At 36.4% G+C, this 26,250-nt stretch overlaps 2 protein-coding genes across 2 annotated transcripts in view; one reads left to right on the top strand and one right to left on the bottom strand.

Moving 5' to 3' along the window:
• Positions 1 to 26,250, bottom strand: part of C15H11orf65 (chromosome 15 C11orf65 homolog) — a 173,021-nt gene that overhangs the window by 3,423 nt on the left and 143,348 nt on the right. The window lies entirely within an intron of this gene.
• Positions 1 to 26,250, top strand: part of ATM (ATM serine/threonine kinase) — a 140,286-nt gene that overhangs the window by 86,517 nt on the left and 27,519 nt on the right. Inside the window, exons 40-56 of the mRNA XM_030828865.1 lie at positions 971 to 1,058; positions 4,370 to 4,458; positions 4,558 to 4,660; positions 5,903 to 6,051; positions 8,393 to 8,497; positions 9,743 to 9,862; positions 13,754 to 13,988; positions 14,511 to 14,678; positions 16,106 to 16,219; positions 17,509 to 17,726; positions 18,698 to 18,905; positions 19,932 to 20,045; positions 20,667 to 20,825; positions 21,545 to 21,683; positions 22,663 to 22,745; positions 23,747 to 23,887; positions 24,626 to 24,742. Coding sequence (XP_030684725.1) covers positions 971 to 1,058; positions 4,370 to 4,458; positions 4,558 to 4,660; positions 5,903 to 6,051; positions 8,393 to 8,497; positions 9,743 to 9,862; positions 13,754 to 13,988; positions 14,511 to 14,678; positions 16,106 to 16,219; positions 17,509 to 17,726; positions 18,698 to 18,905; positions 19,932 to 20,045; positions 20,667 to 20,825; positions 21,545 to 21,683; positions 22,663 to 22,745; positions 23,747 to 23,887; positions 24,626 to 24,742 — 2,350 coding nt within the window. The remainder of the gene's footprint in view (positions 1 to 970; positions 1,059 to 4,369; positions 4,459 to 4,557; positions 4,661 to 5,902; positions 6,052 to 8,392; positions 8,498 to 9,742; positions 9,863 to 13,753; positions 13,989 to 14,510; positions 14,679 to 16,105; positions 16,220 to 17,508; positions 17,727 to 18,697; positions 18,906 to 19,931; positions 20,046 to 20,666; positions 20,826 to 21,544; positions 21,684 to 22,662; positions 22,746 to 23,746; positions 23,888 to 24,625; positions 24,743 to 26,250) is intronic.

Raw genomic sequence — 26,250 nt, 5'->3', positions numbered from 1 at the left:
CCCAGCACTTTGGGAGGCCAGAGTGAGAGGATTGCTTGTGACCAGGAGATTGAGACCAGCCTGGGCAACATAGTGAGACCTCAGCTGTACTAAAAATAAAAATAAATTAGCTGGGCATAGTGGCTTGCACATGTAGTCCCGGCAACTCAGGAGGCTGAGAGAGGAGGATCGCTTGAGCCCAGGAGGGAGAGGCTGCAGTGAGCCATGATAGTGCCACTGCACTCCAGCCTAGGCGACAGAGGGAGATCCCATCTCAAAAAAAAAAAAAAAAAAAAATTAAAGAAGAAACTGGAATAAGTATATAGGTAAATATTAGAGGCAGTATCACTTATGATAGTATTTATTTTATGTATTAGATTATTACTGTTGTAGACACCACAGCATCATGGTTTTAGAATTGAAGTTACTTACAGAACTGAATGTTATATGTATAAAATGCATAAAGTTAAGGCCTTGAAGTAGACAAATCTGAGTTCTAATCCTGACTGTCACTTTCTAGTTTTATAATCTTGGTTTAAGTGGATCCTACTGATCTACTTCCTTTTCAATAGTTAATATCAGTTGTCTTAATTTATATCTATTAGGTATTAAATTCTGTCTTATTGTGGTCTTTGTGTGTCTGTAATTACTGATTGGGTTGAATTTCAGGCGAAACCACTGACAGAATACATAGTACCTGAATTGGAGGGCATCTGCTCTATTTTTAAACAATCCTATCTCTTTATAAATAATCATATTTTTGCATATAGGCTTCCCATATGTAGAAGATTATTCTTGAAATATAATTTTCATTCACAAATTCCTTTTCCATCCTAGGTATAAATGGTATTATGTTTTAAAGTATAAGTGATTTATTCTGTTTTGTTTGCAACCTTCATTAGTTTTTTTCTGTCAAAGTCTATAATATATGTATTCAGGAGCTTTCCAAATAGTATGTTCTCCTTAAAAGAGGTGTTCTTGTGACAAACAGAAGTCTTGCATTTGAAGAAGGAAGCCAAAGTACAACTATTTCTAGCTTGAGTGAAAAAAGTAAAGAAGAAACTGGAATAAGTTTACAGGTAAATATTAGAGGCTCTATTATTTATGACAGTATCTCATACTTTGGGTTATTTTGTTATAGACACTGTACAGATGCCATGTGATTTTTAAACTGAATTTGCTTATTGGACTAAGCATCATGTATATAAAATTATGGTCTGAAGCTTAAGCCTTAGAGCAGACAGACTTGAGTTCTAATACTGACTCTGCCACTAGTTGAGTTCCTTATCTGAAAGGTGAAAGTAAAACCACCTGTCTCAGAGTTTATACCATGCATTTTCTGCCATAGCACCCTGTTCATTTCCTTTATAGCACTTAGGGTTTATAATTATATATTTATTTGTTTGCTTGTTTATTGTATGTCACAGAAGAAGCAGATTGCCCCTTCTATAAATTTCTTGATATCCGTTCTTAAATTGGCTCATGTTACTGTCTGGGATGCTTACCAAATTTCTTTGGTCAACTCATTCTAACACAATGACAATTTCAGCTTCTCCATTCTGCTTAAACCTCTCATCTTCTCTTCTACGCCGTTGCTTTCAGCCTGCCTCCTACTTGGAGAAAATAGAAGGCATAGAGAGGAAATCTCGCCACATCCCACTCTCAAACATTGAAATCTCCTGGCATCTCCTCCTTTAATAATCTTCCCTCATGTTACAGAAACAGTTTATCCTTCTCTTTGAGACGAATTCTTCCTGTGCTTTGTTTTTTTATCTGCTCTTTCTCAGGTACTTTATTTTTTAATATGCTGTTCTCCCTCTAAACTATGTTCTGAACATTTTAAAACCTCTCCTGTTTAAAAATTCCCATTCTCACAAACACAAAATAATTTCCCTCTTCCCTATGTTCTCTTTTAGGTATCACCCTCTCTCTTCCTTCCTCTCACAGAAGAACTTTGTGAAAGAGTTGTCCATATTTGCTGTCTGCATTTCCCCCCCTTCCATTTATTCTAGTAAAATAGCACTTGCTAATGTCTCATAAACTTCATGTTGCTAAGTCTGGTGGTCACCTTTCATTCTTCCTTTTCCTTAATATTTTATTAATACTTCACATCATCAACCATGCCTTGCTTAACTATGTTCTGTTTACCTTTTTGATCCACCTTCCTGATTTTTCTCCTTTCACTTTTGCCTTCTTCATAGGCTCTTCCTCTCTACTGAGTTTTTGGAATATCGTGTGTGTACTAAGCACTGTGCTAAGCATGGGTACTGAACTTTTCTACTCTGAGGACTTGATTTCATGTTATGAATAGAAACATTTGAGTTGGAACTATAGAATTATGCCAATATAAATGAATTTATGTGTAGAAAATATTTCACAGAGCAAGCACCATATAGGCAGTTCAATTGCTTGATCAATTTTCTATGCAGTATAGTTCCTAATTTTTTCTATTTTTTTTTTATGTTTTCATTTTTATTTAACTGAGATTGTTTTAAACAGAACATATCTTTTCTGTGTAAATTTTACAACAAAGATTTCAGTAAGCAAACTACTTTATCCATATCAAATTTTACCAATTCCAATACAGTTTTGTTCTGTTTTTCAAAGAAAAATCCATGACCTTTATTCTCACCAAATTGAGTTTTCAAGAGTCAGACTTTGTAGGACTGTATTTTCTAATGTACAATTTTTTTGTTTTTTGGGTTTTTTTTTTCAGACAGGGTCTGGCTCTGTTGCCCAGGCTGGAGTGCAGTGGTGCAGTCATAACACACTGCAAGCTCTGCCTCCCAGGCTCAAGCCATCCTCCCACCTCAGCCTCACAAGTAGCTGGGACTACAGGCATGCCCCACCATCTCCAGCTAATTTTTGTAGAGGCGGGTTTAGCCATGTTGCCCAGGCTGATCTTGAATTCCTGAGTTCAAGCAGTCTGCCTGCCTTGGCTACCCAAAGTACTGGGATTAAAGGTGTCAGCCACTGCGCCAGCCCATGTACAGTTTTAGGTGTTGACAAGATTGTTTGGTTTTGTTTGTGTGATTATTTTTTCATGTGATATAAGCCTGGTAGGTCGGTACTTATTTCTTATCTAATTCATGAAATTGTAGGCAATTCTTCTCAGGTAGACTACAGTCCTCCTGTTGTCTAGGACCAGTCTGCTGTGTTGCTGATCCAAATCATTAGTATATACAGTTGACCCTTGAACAATGTAGGGGTTAGAGGTGCTAACCCCCTGTGCTATTAAAAATCAGGGTAAAACTAAATTAGTAGTCAAAAGTTAACTACTAATAGTCTACTGTTGACCAGAAGCCCTACCGATGATACAAACAACACATATTTTGTATATGTATTATATACTGTATTCTTAAAGTAGCTTGAGAAAAGAAAATGTTACTGAGAAAATGATAAGGAAGAGAAAATGCATTTACAGAACTGTACTGTGTTTATCAGTACCATAAGTTTATATCATCTGTTTACAAAGAATCATCTGTCTGAAATTGTAGGCAACCACCACTGGTTGATATGTACTTTAGGCCTCAATCTACAGTACATATCAAACAATTCACCTTTTTCTTGTAATGGCATGACTTTTCTCTGCATCTTGGGAGCACTTGCAGCCACCTGTGGTGTTAATCAAGGCTTATAGTATTGCAGTAAACACAGTGAAAAAATACATGAGAACCTGGAGGCATTACTTTTTATTGTTAGATACAATTTACTAGAGAAATGGACTGCTCATGCAGAAATTATTAGTGTCACATGGCATTTTAAGCAGATACTCACAACACAATAATGCTTACTGCAGTAGCAATGAGGTAGCTGCAGAATTATTACAGTAGTACAACATGTACGATAGTTAATCTTATGCAATTATGATTTAATACTGCATTCTTTACATTTGTTTATATTTGTCTTAACCACAAATAATGCTGTGTACAGTGTGTGTGTGTAAGTTTTGATAAATTTTAACTTTTTGTAATAGATTTGTGTATATTTTATGGTAGTAAATGATAAAATGTATCATATCAAATGTATACAAATGATAGAATGTATAGACTAGTATGTACATTTATTTTATGCATTCATGACATAACTTTAAAAAAATTTTTCAATAGTTCTAAACTGTGTGGTTTGTGAGTTTTTTCAAATTGTGGCAGACCTCCAAAAAGTTTTCCATATATTTATTGAAAAAAAATCCACATATAAGTTGTCCTGCACAGTTTAAACTTGTGTTGTTTAAGGATCAACTGTATTTCAGAATCATTACATTTTATTTCTATAACATAACATTTAGAGTTGGGAGTTACATATTGGTAACGATACAATTTAAAATTTGCTAAATTTATAGACTGATTTTTTTTTCCTTCTTCAATTTTTGTTGTTTCCATGTTTTCAGGATCTTCTCTTAGAAATCTACAGAAGTATAGGAGAGCCAGATAGTTTGTATGGCTGTGGTGGAGGGAAGATGTTACAACCCATTACTAGGTAAATTGCATTTTTCTAAACATTGGTATAGTAATTCTGTTTATGAAGGAGTTACGTGTGTGTAAAACCCAAAGCTATTTTTACAATCTTTTCTTATAGACTACGAACATATGAACACGAAGCAATGTGGGGCAAAGCCCTAGTAACATATGACCTCGAAACAGCAATCCCCTCATCAACCCGCCAGGCAGGAATCATTCAGGTACATTTTTTCCCAGATTTGGTAAAGCCATCACTAGTGTAATGCTGAGGTTATTTCAGTATGTTGGTGGATATTTACACAGCCAGATAAGCTCTAGAGATAAGACTAGAAGTTATCTGTTTTTCAGAGGATTAGGCTAAACATTCAGGGATACTCCTGAAGCAGAGGGATGCAAAAAAAAAAAGAGAAAAAATTCAGGGAGACACAGGAAAGTCATTGACCTAAAAGATAGTGTAGATTTCTTGATCATAGTGTTGTTGTATAACAATAGAAGACATTGCTTGAGCATATACAATGTGCCAGGTAGTGTACTTACTGCTTCACATGGAAAATCTCATGTAAACTATTTCTCATAGTTTGCAATAGAGTTGGTCCCAGAACCTGTTGTTTCTGTTACTGGCTAATACTCCTTAGCCATTCTTCCATGAAATATTAGAGCCCTTTGAGCTCTATTTTTGTGTTTTTTGGGAAACATTAAACGATATTTTGGGATTAAAAAAAATTTTTTGGCTGGGCGTGGTGGCTTGCGCCTGTAATCCCAGCACTTTGGGAGGCCAAGGCAGGCAGATCACGAGGTCAGGAGATCGAGACCATCCTGGCTAACATGGTGAAACCCCGTCTCTACTAAAAATACAAAAAAAAAAGAAAAAATTAGCCGGGTGTGGTGGCGGGCACCTGTAGTCCCAGCTACTTGGGAGGCTGAGGCAAGAGAATGGCGTGAACCCGGGAGGCAGAGCTTGCAGTGAGCCGAGATCGCGCCACTGCACTCCAGCCTGGGCATTAGAGCGAGACTCTGTCTCACAAATAAATAAATAAATAAATTTTAGAGATAAGGTGTCACCCTGTTACTGAGGCTGGAGTGCATTAGCGTGATCATAGTTCGCTGCAGCCTTGACCTCCCTGGCTCGAGGGCACCTCTCGCTCAGCCACCCAAGTAGCTGGGGCTACAGGTACACATTACCATACCCAGCTATTTAAAAAAAAAAAATTGTAGAGACAGGTCTTGGTTTGTTGTCCAGGCTGGTCTCAAACTCCTGGGCTCAAGTGATCCTCCTGCCTCAGCCTCCCAAAGTGCTGAGATTACAGGCATGAGCCACCACACCCGGCTGATATTTTGGGATTTTAAATGATATTGTGAACTAAAATTTGTCTAAGTTAATTTGTATCTTTGCTGTTTTTTTCTCTGGTTTTCTGTTGATATCTTTGATTACTTAACTTAAAAAAAAAAAAACTCCTGTTTAGGCCTTGCAGAATTTGGGACTCTGCCATATTCTTTCCATCTATTTAAAAGGATTAGATTATGAAAATAAAGACTGGTGTCCTGAACTAGAGGAACTTCATTACCAAGCAGCATGGAGGAATATGCAGTGGGACCATTGCACTTCTGTCAGGTAAAAAGAAATTTGACTTGATTTTTTTTTTTTTTTTTTTTTTTTGCCTCTCTTCTTGTTCTAAACAACATCTCTTCTATGAATATAACAGGAGTTGTTTTATATATATATATTAGATGTTGCAAGCTATAAATAGCCCTAAATCCTTTAGTAAGATAGCAATAAGCAGTTAATGCACCTAGGCTTGAATTTTACTTTCTTATTCCATTAGGACAACTTCACCCCACCCCTAAATATTTCTAAAAACAGAAATATGAAAAGGGTTTTCTTATGAGTATCATCTCACGTAGTTTGTTGGACTGAGGCATGCCAAAAAAAGTATAGGCATTCCTCTTTCTACTTCCTGCTACAAACATTTTAGTCAGTAAGATAGCACTTATATTGGCTGGAGGATCCACAAAGGACTGCTTATCTTTATTTATGAAATATTTTCTTTTATTAAAAAATAATACGGCCAGGCATGGTGGCTCATGCCTATAATCCTAGCACTTTGGGAGGCCAAGGCGGGTGGATTGCCTGAGCTCACGAGTTTGAGACCAGCCTGGGCAACATGGTGAAACCCTGTCTCTACTAAAATACAAAAAATTAGCCAGGCATGGCAGCATGCGCCTGTAGTCCCAGCTACTTGAGAGCCTGAGGCAGGAGAATTGCTAGAACACTGGAGGCGGAGGTTGCAGTGAGCTGAGATAGCGCCACTGCACTCCAGCCTGGACAACAGAGTGAGACTCTGTCTCTAAAAAAATAAATAAATAAGATAAAAATAATAATAATACCTACTCAAGGCTGGGCACAGTGTGGTGGCTCACACCTGTAATCCCAGCACTTTGAGAGCTGAGGCAGACGGATCACTTGAGCTCAGGAGTTTGAGACCAGCCGGGCCAACATGGTGAAACTCTATCTCTACAAAAAATGCAAAAATTAGCTGGGTGTGGTGGTGCACGCCTGTAATCCAAGCTATTCGGGAGGCTGAGGCAGGAGAATGCTTGAACTTGGGAAGCAGAGGTTGCAGTGAGCCAAGATCGCACCATTGCATTCCAGCCTGGGCAACAGACAGGGTGACACTCTGTCTCAAAAAAAAAAAAAAAACAACACTCAGTTACCCAGGAAGATAACATTTATAATCTGTATATAAGGTCACCATGCTTTCTGAATGAAAAGCCAAGCACCTAATCTAATAAAGGATTTCATATTTATGTAAAGTTTTTTGATAATATAAACTCTAAAAAATAAATTATGTTTAAGTATGTTTTGTTGCCTTTGTAGAAAAAAAAAAAATATTGGCCGAGCGTGGTGGCTCATGCCTGTAATCCTAGCACTTTGGGAGGCTGAGGAGGGCGGATCACTTGAGGTCAGGAATTCAAGACAAGCTTGGGCAACATGGTGAAACCCCATCTCTACAAAAAAGTACAAAAGTTAGCTGGGCAAGGTAGCATGCATCTGTAGTCCCAGCTGCTTGGGAGGCTGAGGTGAGGGGATCCCTTGAGCCCAGGAGGTGGAGGTTGCAGTGAGCCGAGATCATGCCACTGCACTCCATCCTAGGCAACAGAGTGAGACTCTGTCTCAAAAAATAATAATTATTGGAATGCCTTTCAAATATTTCAAACTGTAAGACTGCTATAAAATTAGAGATATACCCTCATATTTTAAAAACCTTTTCCTGTGTGAGTTGATTCTTGCTTGCCTCTGTAAATCAATATATACTATTCTTCCCCTTCCTCTTGTATTTCAGCTACACAGGCCTCTCTGTGTTTTCTTATCAGGCCAAGCTGTTTCAATCCAAGGGCCTTAGATGTATCTTCTCCTTTTCCCCCAGTTACCATGCAGTTGGCTTCTTTTCATTCGGACCCTAGTTAAATAATATTGTATCTTCAGAGAGGCCTTTCTTGATTACCCATTCTATAATAGCCATCTAGCCATTTTGTTTTGTTATCCTGTTTTAATTCTCTGCATGTCCCTTGTTACTTTCCAATACTTATTTATTGTCTGTTCCTCCAAACCAGCACATAAATTCCATGAGAGTAGAGACCTGATCTGACTTGTCCAGTTGTAAATCCCCCTTGTGCCTAGTGCCTGGCACATAATAGGTATTTATTGAATAAATAAATGAAAGTGGAGCATATTTAGAACCAGGCAAAGTATCTAATTTCCTTTTTTTCTGCTTAAAGAATTTAAATGACTCATAAAAATTTGTATTTCTTAACCAAAAATTCTAGAAATGCATTTTTTAGAATGGAGAAATGTTAATTTAAAAATTTTGTCCTTTGTTGAAGCTATTTATACATGTATATCATTAGGGTTCTGTTTTTAAATATATTTTTTTCTTTGACTTATTATCTCACAGCAAAGAAATAGAAGGAACCAGTTACCATGAATCATTGTACAATGCTCTACAATCTCTAAGAGACAGAGAATTCTCTACATTTTATGAAAGTCTCAAATATGCCAGGTATTATAAAAGGACAAAGTTACTGTGTTTTAACATTTAATGTCATGGCTTCTTTTCTGAAAACTTGAGAAACAATTTTAATGTAAGAATTTGCATTGATGAAGAGATAAAGACTTGGTGGCTGTGATCAAATGTTTCCTTGTAATTCTCTGCCCTCCTTCAAAACAAATTGTTTCTGGGATTCCAGGTTCATTCTTTACCCTGACCCTTCAAGGAAGTTTTGGTGATTCCCTCTTTGTTCTCTTCCTTTACAAGTATCCTGAGAATTATATCTTGTCTCTTTTAGTAATTGTATGGCATTTAGTGCTCTAATTTATAAAATTGTAACTCATGGTTAATACTTACAAACTTGTTTTGAGGCACAAATGTGATGAGGCATGAGGAAATAATTATAATGGGGTAAACAAATGTAGCATTTTTAAAGCAGTAGTGACTTAATAAATCCTATGTTTATCACAGAAATAAAATTTACTATCATTTAAGTGCCTATGATATGCTAGCCACTGTTAGACTCTTTTCATATGTATTCTCTAATCATGATAATAACTATGGATGTGAAAAAAGGCTTAGAGAAGTCCAGTAACATGCCCAAAGTTACACAGCTATAAGTGACAGAACTGCAATTTAGATGTAGGTCTGTGTGATTCCAAGGTTTACAGTTGATCCATGAACCACTTGGAGGTTAGGAGTGTTGAGCCCCTCCTCCTCACACATTTGAAAATGTGAGTATTACTTTGACTCCTCAAAAGCTTAACTACTAATAGCTTACTGTTAACCAGAAGCCTTACCAATAACATAAGCAGTAGATTAACACATATTTTGTATAAGTATTATAATACCATATTCTTACAATAAAGTAAGCTAGAGAAAAGAAAATGTTATTGAAAATTATAAGGAAGAGAACATATATTTACTATTAATTAAGTGAAGTGGATCATCATAAAGGTCTTCATCCTTGCCACCTTCATGTTGAGTAGGATAAGGAAGAAGGGTTGGTCTTGCTATCTCAGGGGTGGCAAGATGGGAGAAACCCTGAGTATAAGTGGACCATGCATTTAAATTTGTGTTGTTCAAGGGTCAGTTGTATTTTGTTTCCACTGCTATTTCGTATTCACTGTTGCTTGTTAGTATTATTAGATCAGAAGCAAAGCCTATGATAAGAACTCTTTAACAACAAATTTAATCATTTATTTCCCTGAAAACCTTTTCTTTATTTTCAGAGTGTCTTTTCTTTTTTGCTACTAGAGTAAAAGAAGTGGAAGAGTTGTGTAAGCGCAGCCTTGAGTCTGTGTATTCGCTCTACCCCACACTTAGCAGGTTGCAGGCCATTGGAGAGCTGGAAAGCATTGGGGAGCTTTTCTCAAGGTATGTAATTCATATGACTTTGTTATCCTAAAGTGCAGCTTTTCTGTTACCAATAGTGACTTTAAAGAATAAAAACTATAGGCCGGGCATGGTGGCTCATGCCTGTAATCCTAGCACTTTAGGAGGCTGAAGTGGGTGGATCACTTGAGGTCAGGAGTTCAAGACCAGCCTCGCCAACATGGTGAAACCCTATCTCTACTAAAAATACAAAAATTAGCCAGGTATGGTGGTGGGCGCCTGTAATCTCAGCTATTCAGGAGGCTGAGGCAGGAAAATTGCTTGAACCCAGCACAACAGGCAGAGGTTGCAGTGAGCCAAGATTGCACCATGGATTCCAGCCTGGGCAACAGAGTGAGACTCTGTCTCAAAAAAAAAAAAAAAAAAAAAAAAAAACTATATAGAGACCAAATGTGTGTTTCTTTCCTTTTATCAAGATATAAGTTGATTAGCCCTAGCGAATTGTGCTTTTATTAAATATTTTCCAAAACAGTCATTGTAAAAATTTAAGTTTTAAAAATTCAGCTTAAATGTGCTTTTCTCTTTATAACTTTTTCCCTGGCCTACCCGGATAAAATTGTTTCCTCATGTTTTTGCATAGCATGTTAACACTCCATTCAGTTTTAGCACTACATTGTATTACTGTCATTTTATCTCTGCCTTGCTAAACTGGAAGCTCCCTTAAAAGTGGGAACCATTCTCTTGTTTATTGTTATATACCTAGCGGTTTTGTTTTATTTTGTTTATTTTTTTATGTTTTTTTGAGACGAAGTCTCGCTCTGTTGCCCAGGCTGGAGTGTCATGGTATAATTTCAGCTCACTGCAGTCTCCATCTCCCAGGTTCAAGCGATTCTCCTGCCTCAGCCTCCCGAGTAGCTGGGATTATAGGTGCCCCCGACAATGCCTGGCTAATTTTTGTACTTTTAATAGAGACGGGGTTTCGCCTTGTTGGTCAGGCTGGCCTTGAACTCCTGACCTCATGTGATCCACCTGCTTCAGCCTCCCAAAGTGCTGGGATTGCAGGCGTGAGCCACCATGCCCGGCCCCCAATGTTTTCTCTTCTAGTGACTGATATTATGTTTAGTAAACATTCAGTGGATAGTGGATGTCAGTTAATTTGTAAAAGGTGTTCAGAAGGAATTGCTTCTTACAATGGTGAGAGGGAAATGATCCAGGGATTTTGGAAGATGAAATAGTATAGTTACTCAGGATGCTGTAGATCTAAATTCTTTCCTTTTATCAAGCTATAAGTTGATTAGCCCTAGTGAATTGTGCTTTTATTAAACATTTTCCAAAATAGTCACTGTAAAAGTTCAAGTTTAAAAAATTCAGCTTAAATGTGCTTTTCTTTTTATAACTTTTTCCCTGGCCTACCCAGATAAAATTGTTTCCTCATGTTTTTGCACAGCATGTTACACTCCATTCGGTTTTAGCACTACATTGCATTACTGTCATTTTATCTCTGCCTTGCTACTAGAGTAAAAGAAGTGGAAGAGTTGTGTAAGGGCAGCCTTGAGTCTGTCAGGATGACAAAGTAAAGTGTTTTGGGTCCTCAGTTTCCTCATTTCTAAAGTCAGGGATTTGTATTTGATGGTCTCTAAAGCCCCTTTTAGCCCTGCTATTTTGAATTACTATTATTATTATACGAGGGAAGAAAGAGGATATAAGTGACTAAGGTCACTCTACCTTTATGCAAAAATAAAATTTGGAATTTGTTTTGGAAGTAGAAAAGAGAAGGAAATTTTAGAGTCAGAAGAAAATAATAATAGTTTTTTCAAAATGACATAGCAGAAGACGTACATATTAATGTGGCTTAGGAAGAAAATAAAGGAACAAAAGTCTTTTCTGCTTTCATTCATAAGTACATTGGCAGTACTTACTGCCAGAAATCAAGAAATTTTTCCTCCGAATGAAAGATTATCCTGCTAAAAAGAGTATAGAATTCTTTAAGAAACAGTGAATAGAATGGTAGTAACCAGAGGCAGGGAAGGGTGTTGTGGAGGGAGAGGATGAAGAGGGGCTGGTTAATGGGTAAAAAAACACAGGTAAATAGAAGGAATAAGATCTATTGATAGCACAATAGGGCAACTGTAGTTAACAGTAATTTACTGTATATTTTTAAATAGCTACAAAAGAAGATTTGGAATGTTTCCAACACAAAGAAATGATAAATGTTTGAGATCATGGATATCCCAATTACCCAAATTTGATCATTACACATTGTATGCTCGTATCAAAATATCACACGTACCTGATAAATATGTACAACTATTCTGTATCCATAAAAATTAAAAATAAATTTTAAAAAGAAGAAACACCTAAAGAATAATGTGGCTGTTTCTTTGGTAGAGAAATAGGAAGAAGAGAAGCAGAGGGAAGTTTGGATGAACTGGTGAACAAATGCTTATGCTCTCAGATTACATTTCATTCATATACATCAACCAAAACATTAAATAATAACAAACTAAATGCAGAAGCAGAGATGAGAATTCATCTCGTTCTGTTAATCCAGACATTAAAGAGATTTGCAAAAATGCAAAACAGTGCCATGCTCACTAAGTTTTGTTTTGGGAAGTATACGGTTGAAATTCTTTATCTACAGGTTTCCATCTATAGATTCAACCAACCGCAGATCAAAAATATTTGAAAAAAAATTTTAAAGAATAGGGTATAACACTTATTTACATAGCATTTACATTATAGTAGGTATTATATGTAATTAGAGATTTATGTATAACCTATGCACATTCTCCTATTACACGTAATCTAGAGGTTATGTGTAATACTTTTTGGAAATCTTTAGTAAATGCACAATCTAGAGGTTACGTGTAATAGGAAAATACCCTGCCATTTTAAATAAGGGACTTGGAACATCAGCATTATCAAGGTGTCTTGGAACCAATTTTCTGCAGATATAGAGAAACTGCTGTAGTTATTTTTCCTAAAAATTGTTATTTATGATATATAGTAGATTTATTATTTTTGAGTAAATTAATACATTTTAGATTTTTCTCAGTCTTTCTAATATGATATCATATCTAATATCAGTAGATATGGTCCAACAATCGAAAGTTCTTTGGGGTCTTCAATAATTTGTTTGATTGTAAAGGAGTTCCTCAAAAAGTTTGAGACCTGCTGTGGTAGGGTCATTTAGAGAGGAATTGAAGTTTTGGTTCCTAGCATTTTTGTTACTATTCCTTCCCTATCAAGCAACTAAAAGAGCTTTCATTTCTTAGTCATCACTTTGTCATCTTACTCTCCCTGCTTCCTCTTTCTTATTTCTTTCAATAAATGTCCCTGAAGGATTGGGTAGTATTTCATAATTCAGTTATTTGGGAAGCATACTATTCATATGAACTAATTGTACAATATGCCTTTTCTGTTCCTTTAATAATGTTGGTAAATGAAACCTTTGCCAGATGCCAGCTTTTCCTTCACTGGATTGTGATTTTTTTGACAGCTATAATTATGCATTAAGTCATCCCCAGTAGGGGATCCCTCATTTCCTTGCTGACATGTCCTCATTACTACAGGCAGTATTGAAGCAGGACTAAAGATGCAGGCATTTTTTATGATAGGTCTGATGAATATGTTCTTGTTTCAGAAGAGTATTTAGAAGGGCTGCTTTTTGTAATGTCAGAGTATTAAAAAAAATTTTTTTAATGTTTATCATCTGTGGCCTCTCTGCTAATAACCTCTTAAGAGCTCTGACCACATAGCATTTTGTAGTTTTCTAAGTTTTGATCCATATATAGGATTATTTACAAGTTCTAGTCTTGTCACTACGAAAGTTCCTTTGTATTATTATAATATTATATCTTAAGTTCCAGAACTTACATAGTTTTTTTTTTTTCATTTCTCTTGCTTACATGAACTCTATGACGTGGCATTCAGATCAGTCACACATAGACAACTCTCTGAAGTATATATTAAGTGGCAGAAACACTCCCAGCTTCTCAAGGACAGTGATTTTAGTTTTCAGGAGCCTATCATGGCTCTACGCACAGTGATTTTGGAGATCCTGATGGAAAAGGAAATGGACAACTCACAAAGAGAATGTATTAAGGACATTCTCACCAAACACCTTGTAGAACTCTCTATACTGGCCAGAACTTTCAAGAACACTCAGGTAAATATAATTTAAAACTATGTCATCTTACCTCTTGACCTTCCTTTTATTATTTAAAAAACAGAAAGCCTGAGGGAAAAAGAAATGTCAATAAGAGATAGAGATCTCTATTTTAATGTATAGTAAAAATAGTTGTTTAAGAGTTCCCATTTTGGAGTAAGATCTGACTTTAAGCCTTGGGCAAGGTACTTGGGCAAGGTACTTAATCTTTTCTTAACCTCAATTTCCTGGTTATAAAATGAGAAGATACCTAACTTGCTATATTGATAACAATTCAGTGATTTTATATACTGTGTGTATATACACACAGATACACATACATATATATAGAAAGAGACAGACAGACAGACAGATAGGCAGACATGGGGTGGGGAGATGTCATGCAGAGAGGTCCTTAAGATAGTCCCTGACAAGTAGTTAAGTCCTCAGTGAATGGTAGTTGCTGCTTTCATTATTATTATTATTCATGGTAGTAGTATCAGTAGTTAAAGTATTTATTCCCATATATCATTTTCATTTCAGCTCCCTGAAAGGGCAGTATTTCAAATTAAACAGTATAATTCAGTTAGCTGTGGAGTCTCTGAGTGGCAGCTGGAAGAAGCACAAGTATTCTGGGCAAAAAAGGAGCAGAGTCTTGCCCTGAGTATTCTCAAGCAAATGATCAAGAAGTTGGATGCCAGCTGTGCAGCGGTTTGTTTTTTTTATTGGCTGGATTAGTGTTTTACTGTTATTTAAAAAACACAAATGTACTTTAAAATATTTTTAATAACAATTTTATTAGAGCCTTGAAATTACTAATTTATTAACAAGATATTATAAAACTAGTCTTGAAAATTAATTTGTAAACGAAGTTTAGAAACTTTTTCCTATATATAACAATTCTATCAGTCCGTCATGTGGTAGATTCATTTAATATATCCCAGTATTAAGCCTTTAACTTCCTATAGAATTCAAGAAAGGTACGTGGGAAATGAATGAAATAGCTACTCTAAATTTGAAATGACAAGTGAAAAAAGGGAAGAGGAAATGAATGAGAGAACTAAATTAGAAAATAAAAGCAAGTTGGGACAATTAGGTTGTCAATCCAAATGTTTTGAAAATATCACATCTAATATTTTATCTAACATTACCTGTTAGTTTTTGCAAACTTATGTTGCTACTTCAGCTATAAACCCAGCATACACACTGGATAAAGTAGAGGCATTGGTGTCCCCAAGTTTTGTCTACAGCGGTGTCCCACAGACATGTACCTGCTTAGTGAATATCAGCTTACTGTGCTTTATTATTTATTTATTTATTTATTTATTTATTTATTTTTTGAGACCGAGTCTTACTCTGTCACCCAGCCTGGAGTGCAGTGGTACAACATCGGCTCACTGCAACCTCCACCTCCCTGGTTCAAGCAATTCCCCTGCCTCAGCCTCCCGAGCAGCTGGGATTACAGGCACACGCCACCACGCCCAGCTAATTTTTTTGTATTTTTAGTAGAGATGGGGTTTCACCATGTTGGCAAGACTGGTCTTGAACTCCTGAGCTCAGGCAATCTACCCGCCTTGGTCTCCGAAAGTGCTGGGATTACAGGCGTGAGCCACCACGCCTGGCCTTTACTGTGCTTTTTGATGTTGGGCACTCATTTTATAGCATCTTCTGTTATTAGAGAAATCATTATACCAAAGCACTGAATGCCAATATGATATGTGTAAATATTGCTTAATAGTATTGGCCCTGAAGTATGTGCTGTCTGGAGTTACCCAACTTCCTTGTACCTTAGTTTTCTAATCTGCAAATTGGGGGTAATAATAGTACTTATTTAATAGGATTCTTGTGAGAATTAAATGAGTTAATATATATAAAGCCTTTACAAAGTGTCTGACATATATAAGTACTCAATAAATGTGACTTGCTCCAATAATGGCAGTAATAATAAACAGAGGATGATCGTTTCCTACATGGGATTATTAAAGTGGCTGTATGGCAAAAGCAGATGAGGAAAAACTTTTTTTTTCCACCCACCAAGGAAAAACATTTTTAGCTTGCTTTTTTCCCCCTACATGAAGGGCAGTTGGGTACAGTCATGGTAATGCATTGTATTTTAAGATTTTGCCTTTCTTATACAGAACAATCCCAGCCTAAAACTTATATACACAGAATGTCTGAGGGTTTGTGGCAACTGGTTAGCAGAAACTTGCTTAGAAAATCCTGCGGTCATCATGCAGACCTATCTAGAAAAGGTAAGATTTTTGGAGCAACCCTTAAGATAGTTACTTAGCATGAATATGCGTCATCTTTTCAAGATCAATATATTTCAAAAGCAAATAAAAGTATGGTTTTACTTTTTTATATATTATTACTGTTGTAGCTCTGTATAGTCTTTAGGGTGGAGTGAAACATTGTTACAAACGAAGCAGCCAATTTTGAAAGTAAGCCCAAGTATAGCATCTCTTCTTCCTCCTTCCTACCTCCACTACCAGCTACCCTTTCAGCAGGTTGTTTCTGATAATTTCTTCATTTATGCATCTACAAAAATAACTGATTAAGGAATAGGCAAGTCAGCCCTTGCTCTTCATTAGCCCAGCCACCCACAAGTAAAGGCTTCAGTATACTAGCCCCCCTTTGACTTTCCTGTTTCTCCCTCTTATTCCTTTAGATTCACTAATTTTGGAAATAGTTACCTCACTAAATAAGTGTAACATGAAACACATGATGCGACTGTCTTTATTTTATTTTATTTTATTTTATTTTATTTTATTTTATTTTATTCTATTTAAGATGAAGTCTCACTCCGTCGCCTAGGCTGGAGTGCAGTGGCGCAATCTCGGCTCACTGCAACCTCCGCCTCCCAGGTTCAAGCGATTCTCCTGCCTCAGCTTCCCAAGTAGCTGGGACTACAGGAGTTGTGCCACCACACCTGGCTAATATTTTGTATTTTTAGTAGAGACGGGGTTTTGCCACGTTGGCCAGGCTGGTCTCGAACTCCTGACCTCAAGTGATCCGCCTGCCTCGGCCTCCCGAAGTGCTGGCATTACAGGCGTGAGCCACCACACCCAGCCTGATTGTCTTTAAATTTTATAAAGTTCTTTGTTTTTGCAGAGTTCTTTATAAGTATTAGCTGTTTGGGTTATTTCTACACTGTTAAAGTTGTTTTGAAAAGTCAAGAAAATACTATAGTTCAGGGCTGTCCAATCTTTTGGCTTCCCTGGGCCACATTGCAAGAAGAATTGCCTTGGGCCACACATAAAATACACTAACATTAATGATAGCTAATGAGCTTAAAAAAAAAATCACAAAAGAAATCTCATAATGTTTTAAGAAAATGTACGAATTTGTGTTGGGCCACATTCAAAGCCATCCTGGGCCACATGTGGCCCATGGGCCACAGGTTGGACAAGCTTGCAATAGTTCATAGCTAGCTTTTATATGTATATAAGTTAAACTTTAGTGTATTACCTTAATTTGAGTGATTCTTTAGATGTATTTAGTATTTGTAAATATAATTTAAATTGGTTGTGTTTTCTTAAAGGCAGTAGAAGTTGCTGGAAATTATGATGGAGAAAGTAATGATGAGCTAAGAAATGGAAAAATGAAGGCATTTCTCTCATTAGCCCGGTTTTCAGATACTCAATACCAAAGAATTGAAAACTACATGAAATCATCGGAATTTGAAAACAAGCAAGCTCTCCTGAAAAGAGCCAAAGAGGAAGTAGGTCTCCTTAGGGAACATAAAATTCAGACAAACAGGTAAGTAGGTTTCTACAAGTGACAGTTTTATGTTCATCAGTTAACTGAGTGAATGTTTTTGCATAGAAAGAGTGACTTGGTCTTTTTATCTGATAAAGTTTTGAGCACTAAAGGTCGGCTTAACTATATATAGATTATCTTGGTCTTTTGGGTTCTTTTCGTTCTTTTTTTGGTTTTTTTTTGAGACAAGGTCTCACTCTGTCACCCAGGCTGGAGTACAGTGGCGTGATCACTGTACTCAGTTGACTGCAACCTCGACCTCCTGGGCTCAAATGACTCTCCCCCTCAACCCCCGAAATAGCTGGGGCTACAGGTGCACGCCATACCTGGCTAATTTTTGTATTTTTTGTAGTAATGTGGTTTTGGCATGTTGCCCAGGTTGGTCTCAAACTCATGGGCTCAAACGATCTGCCCACCTTGGCCTCCCAAAGTGCTGGGATTACAGGTGTGAGGCACTGTGCCCTGTCTGTCTTGGTCCTACTGTAGTTAATCAGAAATTAGTATGTAAGACATTGACATGTGTTCTTTTATGAATAATTCATGCTCTGCTTCTAAGTTCATTATGGAGAATATAGATATTAGCTTTCTGTTTTGCTTTTTTGGTTTGTTTGTTGGTATCGTAGTGGAAAAGGAGATAGATATTGAAATTAATCACAAAAGTTACCTATTTTGATGTAATTAAATCCATTTATTTAAGCCTGTCTTGAATCTGTATATTTTAGTGTAAGTAGAGGTTTAAGTTAGCTAAATAGCTTGGGGAGAGTCCCCTTTGTCCTTCGATGCTTAGGAAGGTGTGTGAATTGCACAGTTAAGACAAAAGTAAGTTTATTCCCTTTATAATCCTTAGAAGTTTGCTTTTTTCCCTGGGATAAAAACCCAACTTTTTTCATTTATGTTGTATATCGTGTGTGATTTTGTAGTTCTGTTAAAGTTCATGGCTTTTGTGTTTTACCTTAATTATTCTATGCAAGATACACAGTAAAGGTTCAGCGAGAGCTGGAGTTGGATGAATTAGCCCTGTGTGCACTGAAAGAGGATCGTAAACGCTTCTTATGTAAAGCAGTTGAAAATTACATCAACTGCTTATTAAGTGGAGAAGAACATGATATGTGGGTATTCCGACTTTGTTCCCTCTGGCTTGAAAATTCTGGAGTTTCTGAAGTCAATGGCATGATGAAGGCAAGTGTTATTCAGCCCAATATTCTACCCTGTGCTTGAAAAACTTAGACGTAAAGCCCCTTGATGTCAGGAATCGTGTATACCTCTTTGTATTCCTAGCACTTGGTCCAGTACTCTACACATGAGTAGCATTTTGTAGTTTTCTAAACTTTGATCTGTATTTAGGATTATTTACAAGTTCTAGTCTTGTTTCTACAAAAGTTCCTTTGTATTATTATAATATTATATAAGCTGACAAGCTGTAAATGATGCAAGTTTGTGTGGAGGTGAGAGAATTTAGCTTGGTCCTATGTCTTTGCAGTTACCATAGGAGAGTGTCTAGAATGGGGCATTAGATTGGAGGATTTAGAAAGCAGTTAAAGATGATGTGATCACAGGTGGGTTTTCCCCCTGCTGCAGAAATCTGGGATTTTTACAATAAATTACTTTTGTAAGTAGAGAAAATATATTTTTCAGAAAATGTCAAGACAGCAGTATTGTATAAGTTTTTCTTTGAAAACCTTAGATTATAGTGATGACACCTAATATTAAATTTAAGTTGACAAGATATATGTTACTCAATTTGAAGGTTAGAGATAAAATGTTTCTCCTGCAGGAAAAGAATAAGACTCATAATAGATACAATCAATCTCTGCTGTAGTATACACTAAGTATTACTTTTGGCCTATGGGGAAAAGCAGTTACTTCATTTTGTTGTACACTGACTTCTCAGGAATCAAGATCACAGTCACACTCAGATCACATTTGTCTTCCTTAGATTTTTTGGAATATGAGCAGTACCAAGTATTCCATTTCCGAATCCAGTTTAATTTAGGACCAAATATTTTGATTTACCAATGCGTTAATCTGGAGTACCCATTAGAAGGACCTTCAGATAAGATAATGAAGGAAAACAATATAGTTAGTGAAGTTTTGTTAGCCACTTGTGCTAATAGAGGAGCACTGTCTTAAAATAATTTATTTGCTTAGATGTGAGAATATTTGAAATACCTTGTTTCTTAATTTTGTGTCTTTTTTTAATGGTAGAGAGACGGAATGAAGATTCCAACATATAAATTTTTGCCTCTTATGTATCAATTGGCTGCTAGAATGGGGACCAAGATGATGGGAGGCCTAGGATTTCATGAAGTGCTCAATAATGTAAGTAAACCTGAAAATCAAACCACAATAATTATTTTTATTCTATTATTACTATATATTATATAAAGTATATATACCATTCCTCTAAGAAATGGAAATACAAGGCCGGGCGCGGTGGCTCACGCCTGTAATCCCAGCACTTTGGGAGGCCAAGGGGGGGCGGATCACGAGGTCAGGAGATCGAGACCATCCTGGCTAACACGGTGAAACCCCGTCTCTACTAAAAATACAAAAAATTAGCCTGGCGAGGTGGCAGGCGCCTATAGGCCCAGCTACGCGGGAGGCTGAGGCAGGAGAATGGCATGAACCCCGGGGGGCGGAGCCTGCAGTGAGCCGAGATGGCACCACTGCACTCCAGCCTGGGTGAAAGAGCGAGACTCCGTCTCAAAAAGAAATGGAAATACAAAATTTTATATTTTGTGTCTTCTCACATTACATAAGTCACATTTTCTCTCTCTAATTCCTCTTAGGCCTCTGCCTCTTTCTCACACATGCAGACATACATGCTCTACCCACTGCAGTATCTAGACAGTAATACACATTTTAATGTTAAGCAAAATGAAAAATATGGATTATATTTTTTTATTTGCATAAATCTAATAGTTCTTAATTTTCTTACAGCTAATCTCTAGAATTTCAATGGATCACCCCCATCATACTTTGTTTATTATACTTGCCTTAGCAAATGCAAACAGAGATGAATTTCTGACTAAACCAGAGGTAGCAAGAAGAAGCAGAATAACTAAAAATGCGCCTAAACAAAGCTCTCAGCTTGATGAGGTATTTGGATTAAACATACGTACCTTTTAGAAGTGTGATAGTGAGTCTTTCCTAGAATATTTCTTTTTAAAATCTTGTATTATTATGATGCCATCTAAAATTGGTTCAAGGCTGGCACGGTGGCTCACGCCTGTAATCCCAGCACTTTGGGAGGCTGAGGCGGGTGGATCACTTGAGGTCAGAAGTTCGAGACCATCCTGGCTGACCAACATGGCGAAACCCTGTCTCTACTAAAAATACAAAAATTAGCTGGGCACGGTGGTGGGCACCTGTAGTCCCAGCTACTCAGGAGGCTGAGGCAGGAGAATCACTTGAACTCGGGAGTCGGAGGTTGCAGTGAGCCGAGATTGCGCCATTGCACTCCAGCCTGGGCAACAAGAGCGAAACTCTCTCACATTAATTAATTAATTAAAATTGGTTCAAAATTCCTTAATATTTGTCAAAGCATAGGAGATACCAGTAGTATTTTACTTTTTTCCTCACAGCAGTTGGCAAAGTAAAACAATAGATTTTGAAAGGCACCTAGGTCATTGACGAGAGTATGTATCTTCGATGTATTTCATTTATGACTGTTTTGCTTGTATCTGAGGAATTATAATCATTCCATTGTCTAGATATGTGCATAAATTCTGTTTTTCTCTTTGTTTTTCTAACTCTGAGAAGTTTAAATGTTGGGTAGTTCCTTATGTAATGTTTTTTATTTGTTTTTTTATTAATAGGATCGAACAGAGGCTGCAAACAGAATAATATGTACTATCAGAAGTAGGAGACCTCAGATGGTCAGAAGTGTTGAGGCACTTTGTGATGCTTATATTATATTAGCAAACTTGGATGCCACTCAGTGGAAGACTCAGAGAAGTATGTGTTTCAAAGAAGCAACGTTACTTTCTTGCTGTGTTACTCTCTGTAGAGATATATTAGTTATAGAGCCTAATAAGTAAATCTGCTTAAAATCACAAACGTAATCCAAAAGCTTAATTTATATCTGATAGCTTCAACATTCCCTTACTTTTTCACTTAATATCTCTTGGTAGAACTGATAATAGGTGACTACACTAAATTAATTATTTGATTTCTTCTGATAATCTTCTGGCATACATACCTATTACAGAGAATTGCATAGAGGCAAGTCTATTAAAATAATTGAATAACTGAACATTTCTAGCATCAAAAGGTTTTTTAAACGATGTGGTTACTAAAACTGTGTGTGCCCTGGGACTTAAAAACAAAAAGGCTTTACCATTTCTTCCATAGGTGCTAAAATGCCATTATTTAATTATTCTTCTTGCTGTGTCAGTTCAAATAATTATAAGCTGCTATAATCTTTGGTTTTGTGACTAGTCTCTAAGTATGCTTGTAAGTATCTCCCCATACTTTAATAATTATATTTTTTTCTATTCAGAATCGTATCTTCAAGTTTAAATTCTTATTACTTTAAAACGAATGGGACTTCACATATTGTTTCTCTAAGCAAACAAAAAGTATTGACATGTCTTTTAGTTGCATTTAATGGTAATGTGACAGGAGTATGTTATCTATGTACTACGCAAACTATTACATAATTATTTTAAGATGCTTAGTCTGGTTCCTCAGGTGGAATCTGGTCTAGTTACCCCTGTCAGGTAACCTGCAAATTTACTTGAAGCTACATTAACCACTGTTGAGCTTTGACGCTGAGCTGCACAGTGGCCGAAGCCCAGAGTCTTCATTTCTCAATCAGAGCCTGAACCACAGATTAGCAACAAGTTGGGGCCAATGGTATCTGCTGACTATTCCTGCTTGACCTTCAATGCTGTTCCTCAGTTTGTCACTAAAATCTCTTCATTTTTAAATACAGAAGGCATAAATATTCCAGCAGACCAGCCAATTACTAAACTTAAGAATTTAGACGATGTTGTTGTCCCTACTATGGAAATTAAGGTAATTTACAATTAACTCGATTTTTTTTAAACTGAATTTTTTTTATTAGATTGAATCATTTGAAATAGTATTTTTATATAGGTCAAAATTGGTTAAATATTGGCAAATTTAATGTGTTTCAACCTATAATTTCTCAGTATTATATTTCCTTTGCCCAAGCCCTAAAATACTCAAAAGCTTCTCTTGCTTTCTTTTCCACTGCCTTCTATTCTACACCTCCCATCTTTCTTATGAAGGTCTATAGACTGTTACTTTCATTGGCCAGAAGGAGAGTTTCCGTGTGCTTATGTCAAGATTAATTTTTGACTTGGCAAGAAAGGTTCCAATTGTCATATATTGTTTTTAAAAATTCTATGTGCAGTAAAATGTATTGGCTGTGATATATCACAGTATTAAGTAATATAGTATGTATTATTATAATATTAAGCTGACTTCATATGCATGATACACTTAGCTCTGTTCTAATATTCTTTTATTGCAAGAAGTAATGGAAGTAATTTCATGTGGGCAGGGATATATGTAATAATAAGGGTTATAAGTTTAGAAAACGATCATCTTAAATACATTGTCTTTCTTTTTATTTTGCAGTTTAGTACTTAGTATCTAGTTACTTGATTTGAAATGTAGCTGTATCATGTGGATTAACTGCTATTTTTCTAGCTGTATCAGCTAAGTGATTTCACTGAATATTTCCTTAAAATGCCAGATTTAGCAGTTATAACCCAGAAAACTCCTTCTACTGTTTTCCAAAATTTACTTTATGTTTTTGTGAGGAGTTATTTCTCAGATGACTTTACATATATTAGTGAATCTTTGATTAAATAGTAGTTAAAGTTATGGGCGTGAGCCACCACACCCAGCCTAAAGTTGTAGTTCTTAACCAATATCACATTGTCATTTGTTTCTCTGTTTAATATTAAAATTGCCATTTATAATGTATTTTTCTTTAAGTGCAAATAGTGTATCTGACCTATTATCAATCATGTTTATACTTTTATTAGGTGGACCACACAGGAGAATATGGAAATCTGGTGACTATACAGTCATTTAAAGCAGAATTTCGCTTAGCAGGAGGTGTAAATTTACCAAAAATAATCGATTGTGTAGGTTCCGATGGCAAGGAGAGGAGACAGCTTGTTAAGGTGAGCCTTCCCTTCTCTGGCTTAGCCCTTAGAGTTTTAATGATGAAAATTTTTAGTTGATATTTTCTTTCTGCTTTATTTGGGGTTTTGTCTTTATTTTGAATAATTAGAAATGAAGATTTGTAGAGTAGAAATGCATTATTTTCTAGAACCAGGCTTTTCTCCATTTTTTGTGTGTCTCTGAAAGACAATCATTATTATATGGTTGATTCAAGTAAAAGAATACCATTACCATGTACAGACATGTACAGTGAGCTTGCTTCTTGTGAAAAAAAATACTTTGGTGTCTGTCTCTTATTTCCTTGAATAGTACAAGTTGATGTCCTTTGCGTCAGTATACCAGGTCTCGTACTGTGCCAAGTGCTATTTAATGTACCAAAAAGGGAGAGCATTCTTCCCTTATCATTTGCTCACGAGCTCTTTGGGTCCTACTGGGGAGTGGTGGAAAGACACAGTGCTGTTTTACTCAGATGTTTGCAGTATGCCTTCCTAGGGGGGACTTCCAGTTAATCTAATTGCAGAAGTAGTGAGGGGAAACTTCTTTTTCTAAATCAGTGTAAATGTTGTAGCTTATTCTAAATGAAAGAATGGCAGTAGGTCTTTAATTATTTGGGAGACTGTCAAGAGGTGCACAGATGCTCAGATTGGTTTCTGAGTGCCTTTGCTATTCTCAGATGACTCTGTGTTTTTATAATAAAATAAACTGTACTTGTTTATTCACGCTTAATTATTCTGAAGGGCCGTGATGACCTGAGACAAGATGCTGTCATGCAACAGGTCTTCCAGATGTGTAATACATTACTGCAGAGAAACACCGAAACTAGGAAGAGGAAATTAACTATCTGTACTTATAAGGTAACTATTTGTACTTCTGTTAGTTCACCAAAAACATATAAAAGATGTCATTTGGCTGGGTGAAGTGGCTCATGCCCATATTCCTAATGCTTTGGGAGGCCAAGGTGGGAGGATCACTTGAGGCTAGGAGTTCGAGACCAGCGTCAGCAACATAGTGAGACCCCATCTTGACAAAAAGTAAAAAAAAAAAAAAAAAAAAAAGCCAGGGAGGATGGCATGTGCTTGTAGTCCCTTAGCTACTTGGGAGGCTAAGGTGGGAGGATCACTTGAGTCCAGGAGTTTGAGGCTGCAGTGAGCTCAAACTCTGCAGTGAGCCCCAGTCCAGCCTGAGCAACACGGCAAGATCCCGTTTAAAAAAGAAGAAGATGCCATTACTTGGACCAGGAGTCTACAGATGTTTTCTGTGAAGGACCAAATAATAAAGATTTATTTTCTTTGTAAAAAGTATTTATTAATGTTAATTATAGTTAGGTGTTTCTTATAGTCAACTGAAGTATTTTTTCCTTTTTTTTCTACTCAACACTATGTCACAGAAATCTTTCTCATTTTTTAACAGCTGCATTGTGTGTATGTATGTAGTTTTTTATACAAATCCTTATCAATCGGCATTTGGGTTGTTTTCAGTCTTCTGCTGCTACAAACAATGCTGTATTCTAGTGAATAACCTTGAACATACAAATTTCATACATGTACAGGCAAATCTGTAGCATGGATTTCCAAAAGTTGGATTGCTGGGTTAGAGGATACATGCACCTGTAATCTGGTACATATTGCCAAATTACTCTCAATGGGAGTGTACCCACTTACATTTCCTCTATTTGCTTGAGAAGACAATCCTCAATCACATTCTATTAGCTGATCATCTTTGACTCTTATATTAATTATTCATTTAACCAGTTTAGAAATAACAATAAATCCTTATTTTGAAGGGCCTATTTTCCATAGGTTTGTCTTTTGTGATTTCATTCCTGTACCTCATTTTTAAACTTTCTCCTTCTATAAATGTTGTAACAGGGACTATGGGTGACATCTGCTTTTTTATATATTTCTAGTTTCCCACTATGAACGTGTTTTATTTTTAAAATAATGGCTAAATTAAAAGCGCTAAATAGGGGAGTGAGGAAGAATAAATTAGATCTACCCTCCAAAATTCTGCTTGAGTTAGGCTATTGTAATAAAAAGCAGAACTTGGTTTTGAGCTTCTTAACTGCTTTCAGAGACAAATATAAAACTTACTGGTTGGGAGAGAGGCATACTGTTCATTAAGGAAAGCACAATTTTTTCCTTAGCCTTCAAGTTTGTGAGAAATTTGTGACATGGAACCTTCTGCAATAATAACTAACATAATAGATGCTTTCCATTAGCAGTTTAAAAAGCTAATTAATCCTCGATGAATGCAAAAAGCAAAAGTTGCTCTGTAAAAGCTACTCTGCAGAGGGATTTCTTTGATGTGGTTAAGATCATTGGTACTCAAGCTTTAGCAGACATCATAGTCACTTAGAGAGTTT

The sequence above is a fragment of the Nomascus leucogenys genome, chromosome 15 (genome assembly GCF_006542625.1).
Source record: "Nomascus leucogenys isolate Asia chromosome 15, Asia_NLE_v1, whole genome shotgun sequence".
Lineage (NCBI taxonomy): Eukaryota > Metazoa > Chordata > Mammalia > Primates > Hylobatidae > Nomascus > Nomascus leucogenys.
The sequence above is the reverse complement of the archived record's forward strand: the minus strand, read 5'-3'. Positions and strand labels throughout refer to the sequence as shown.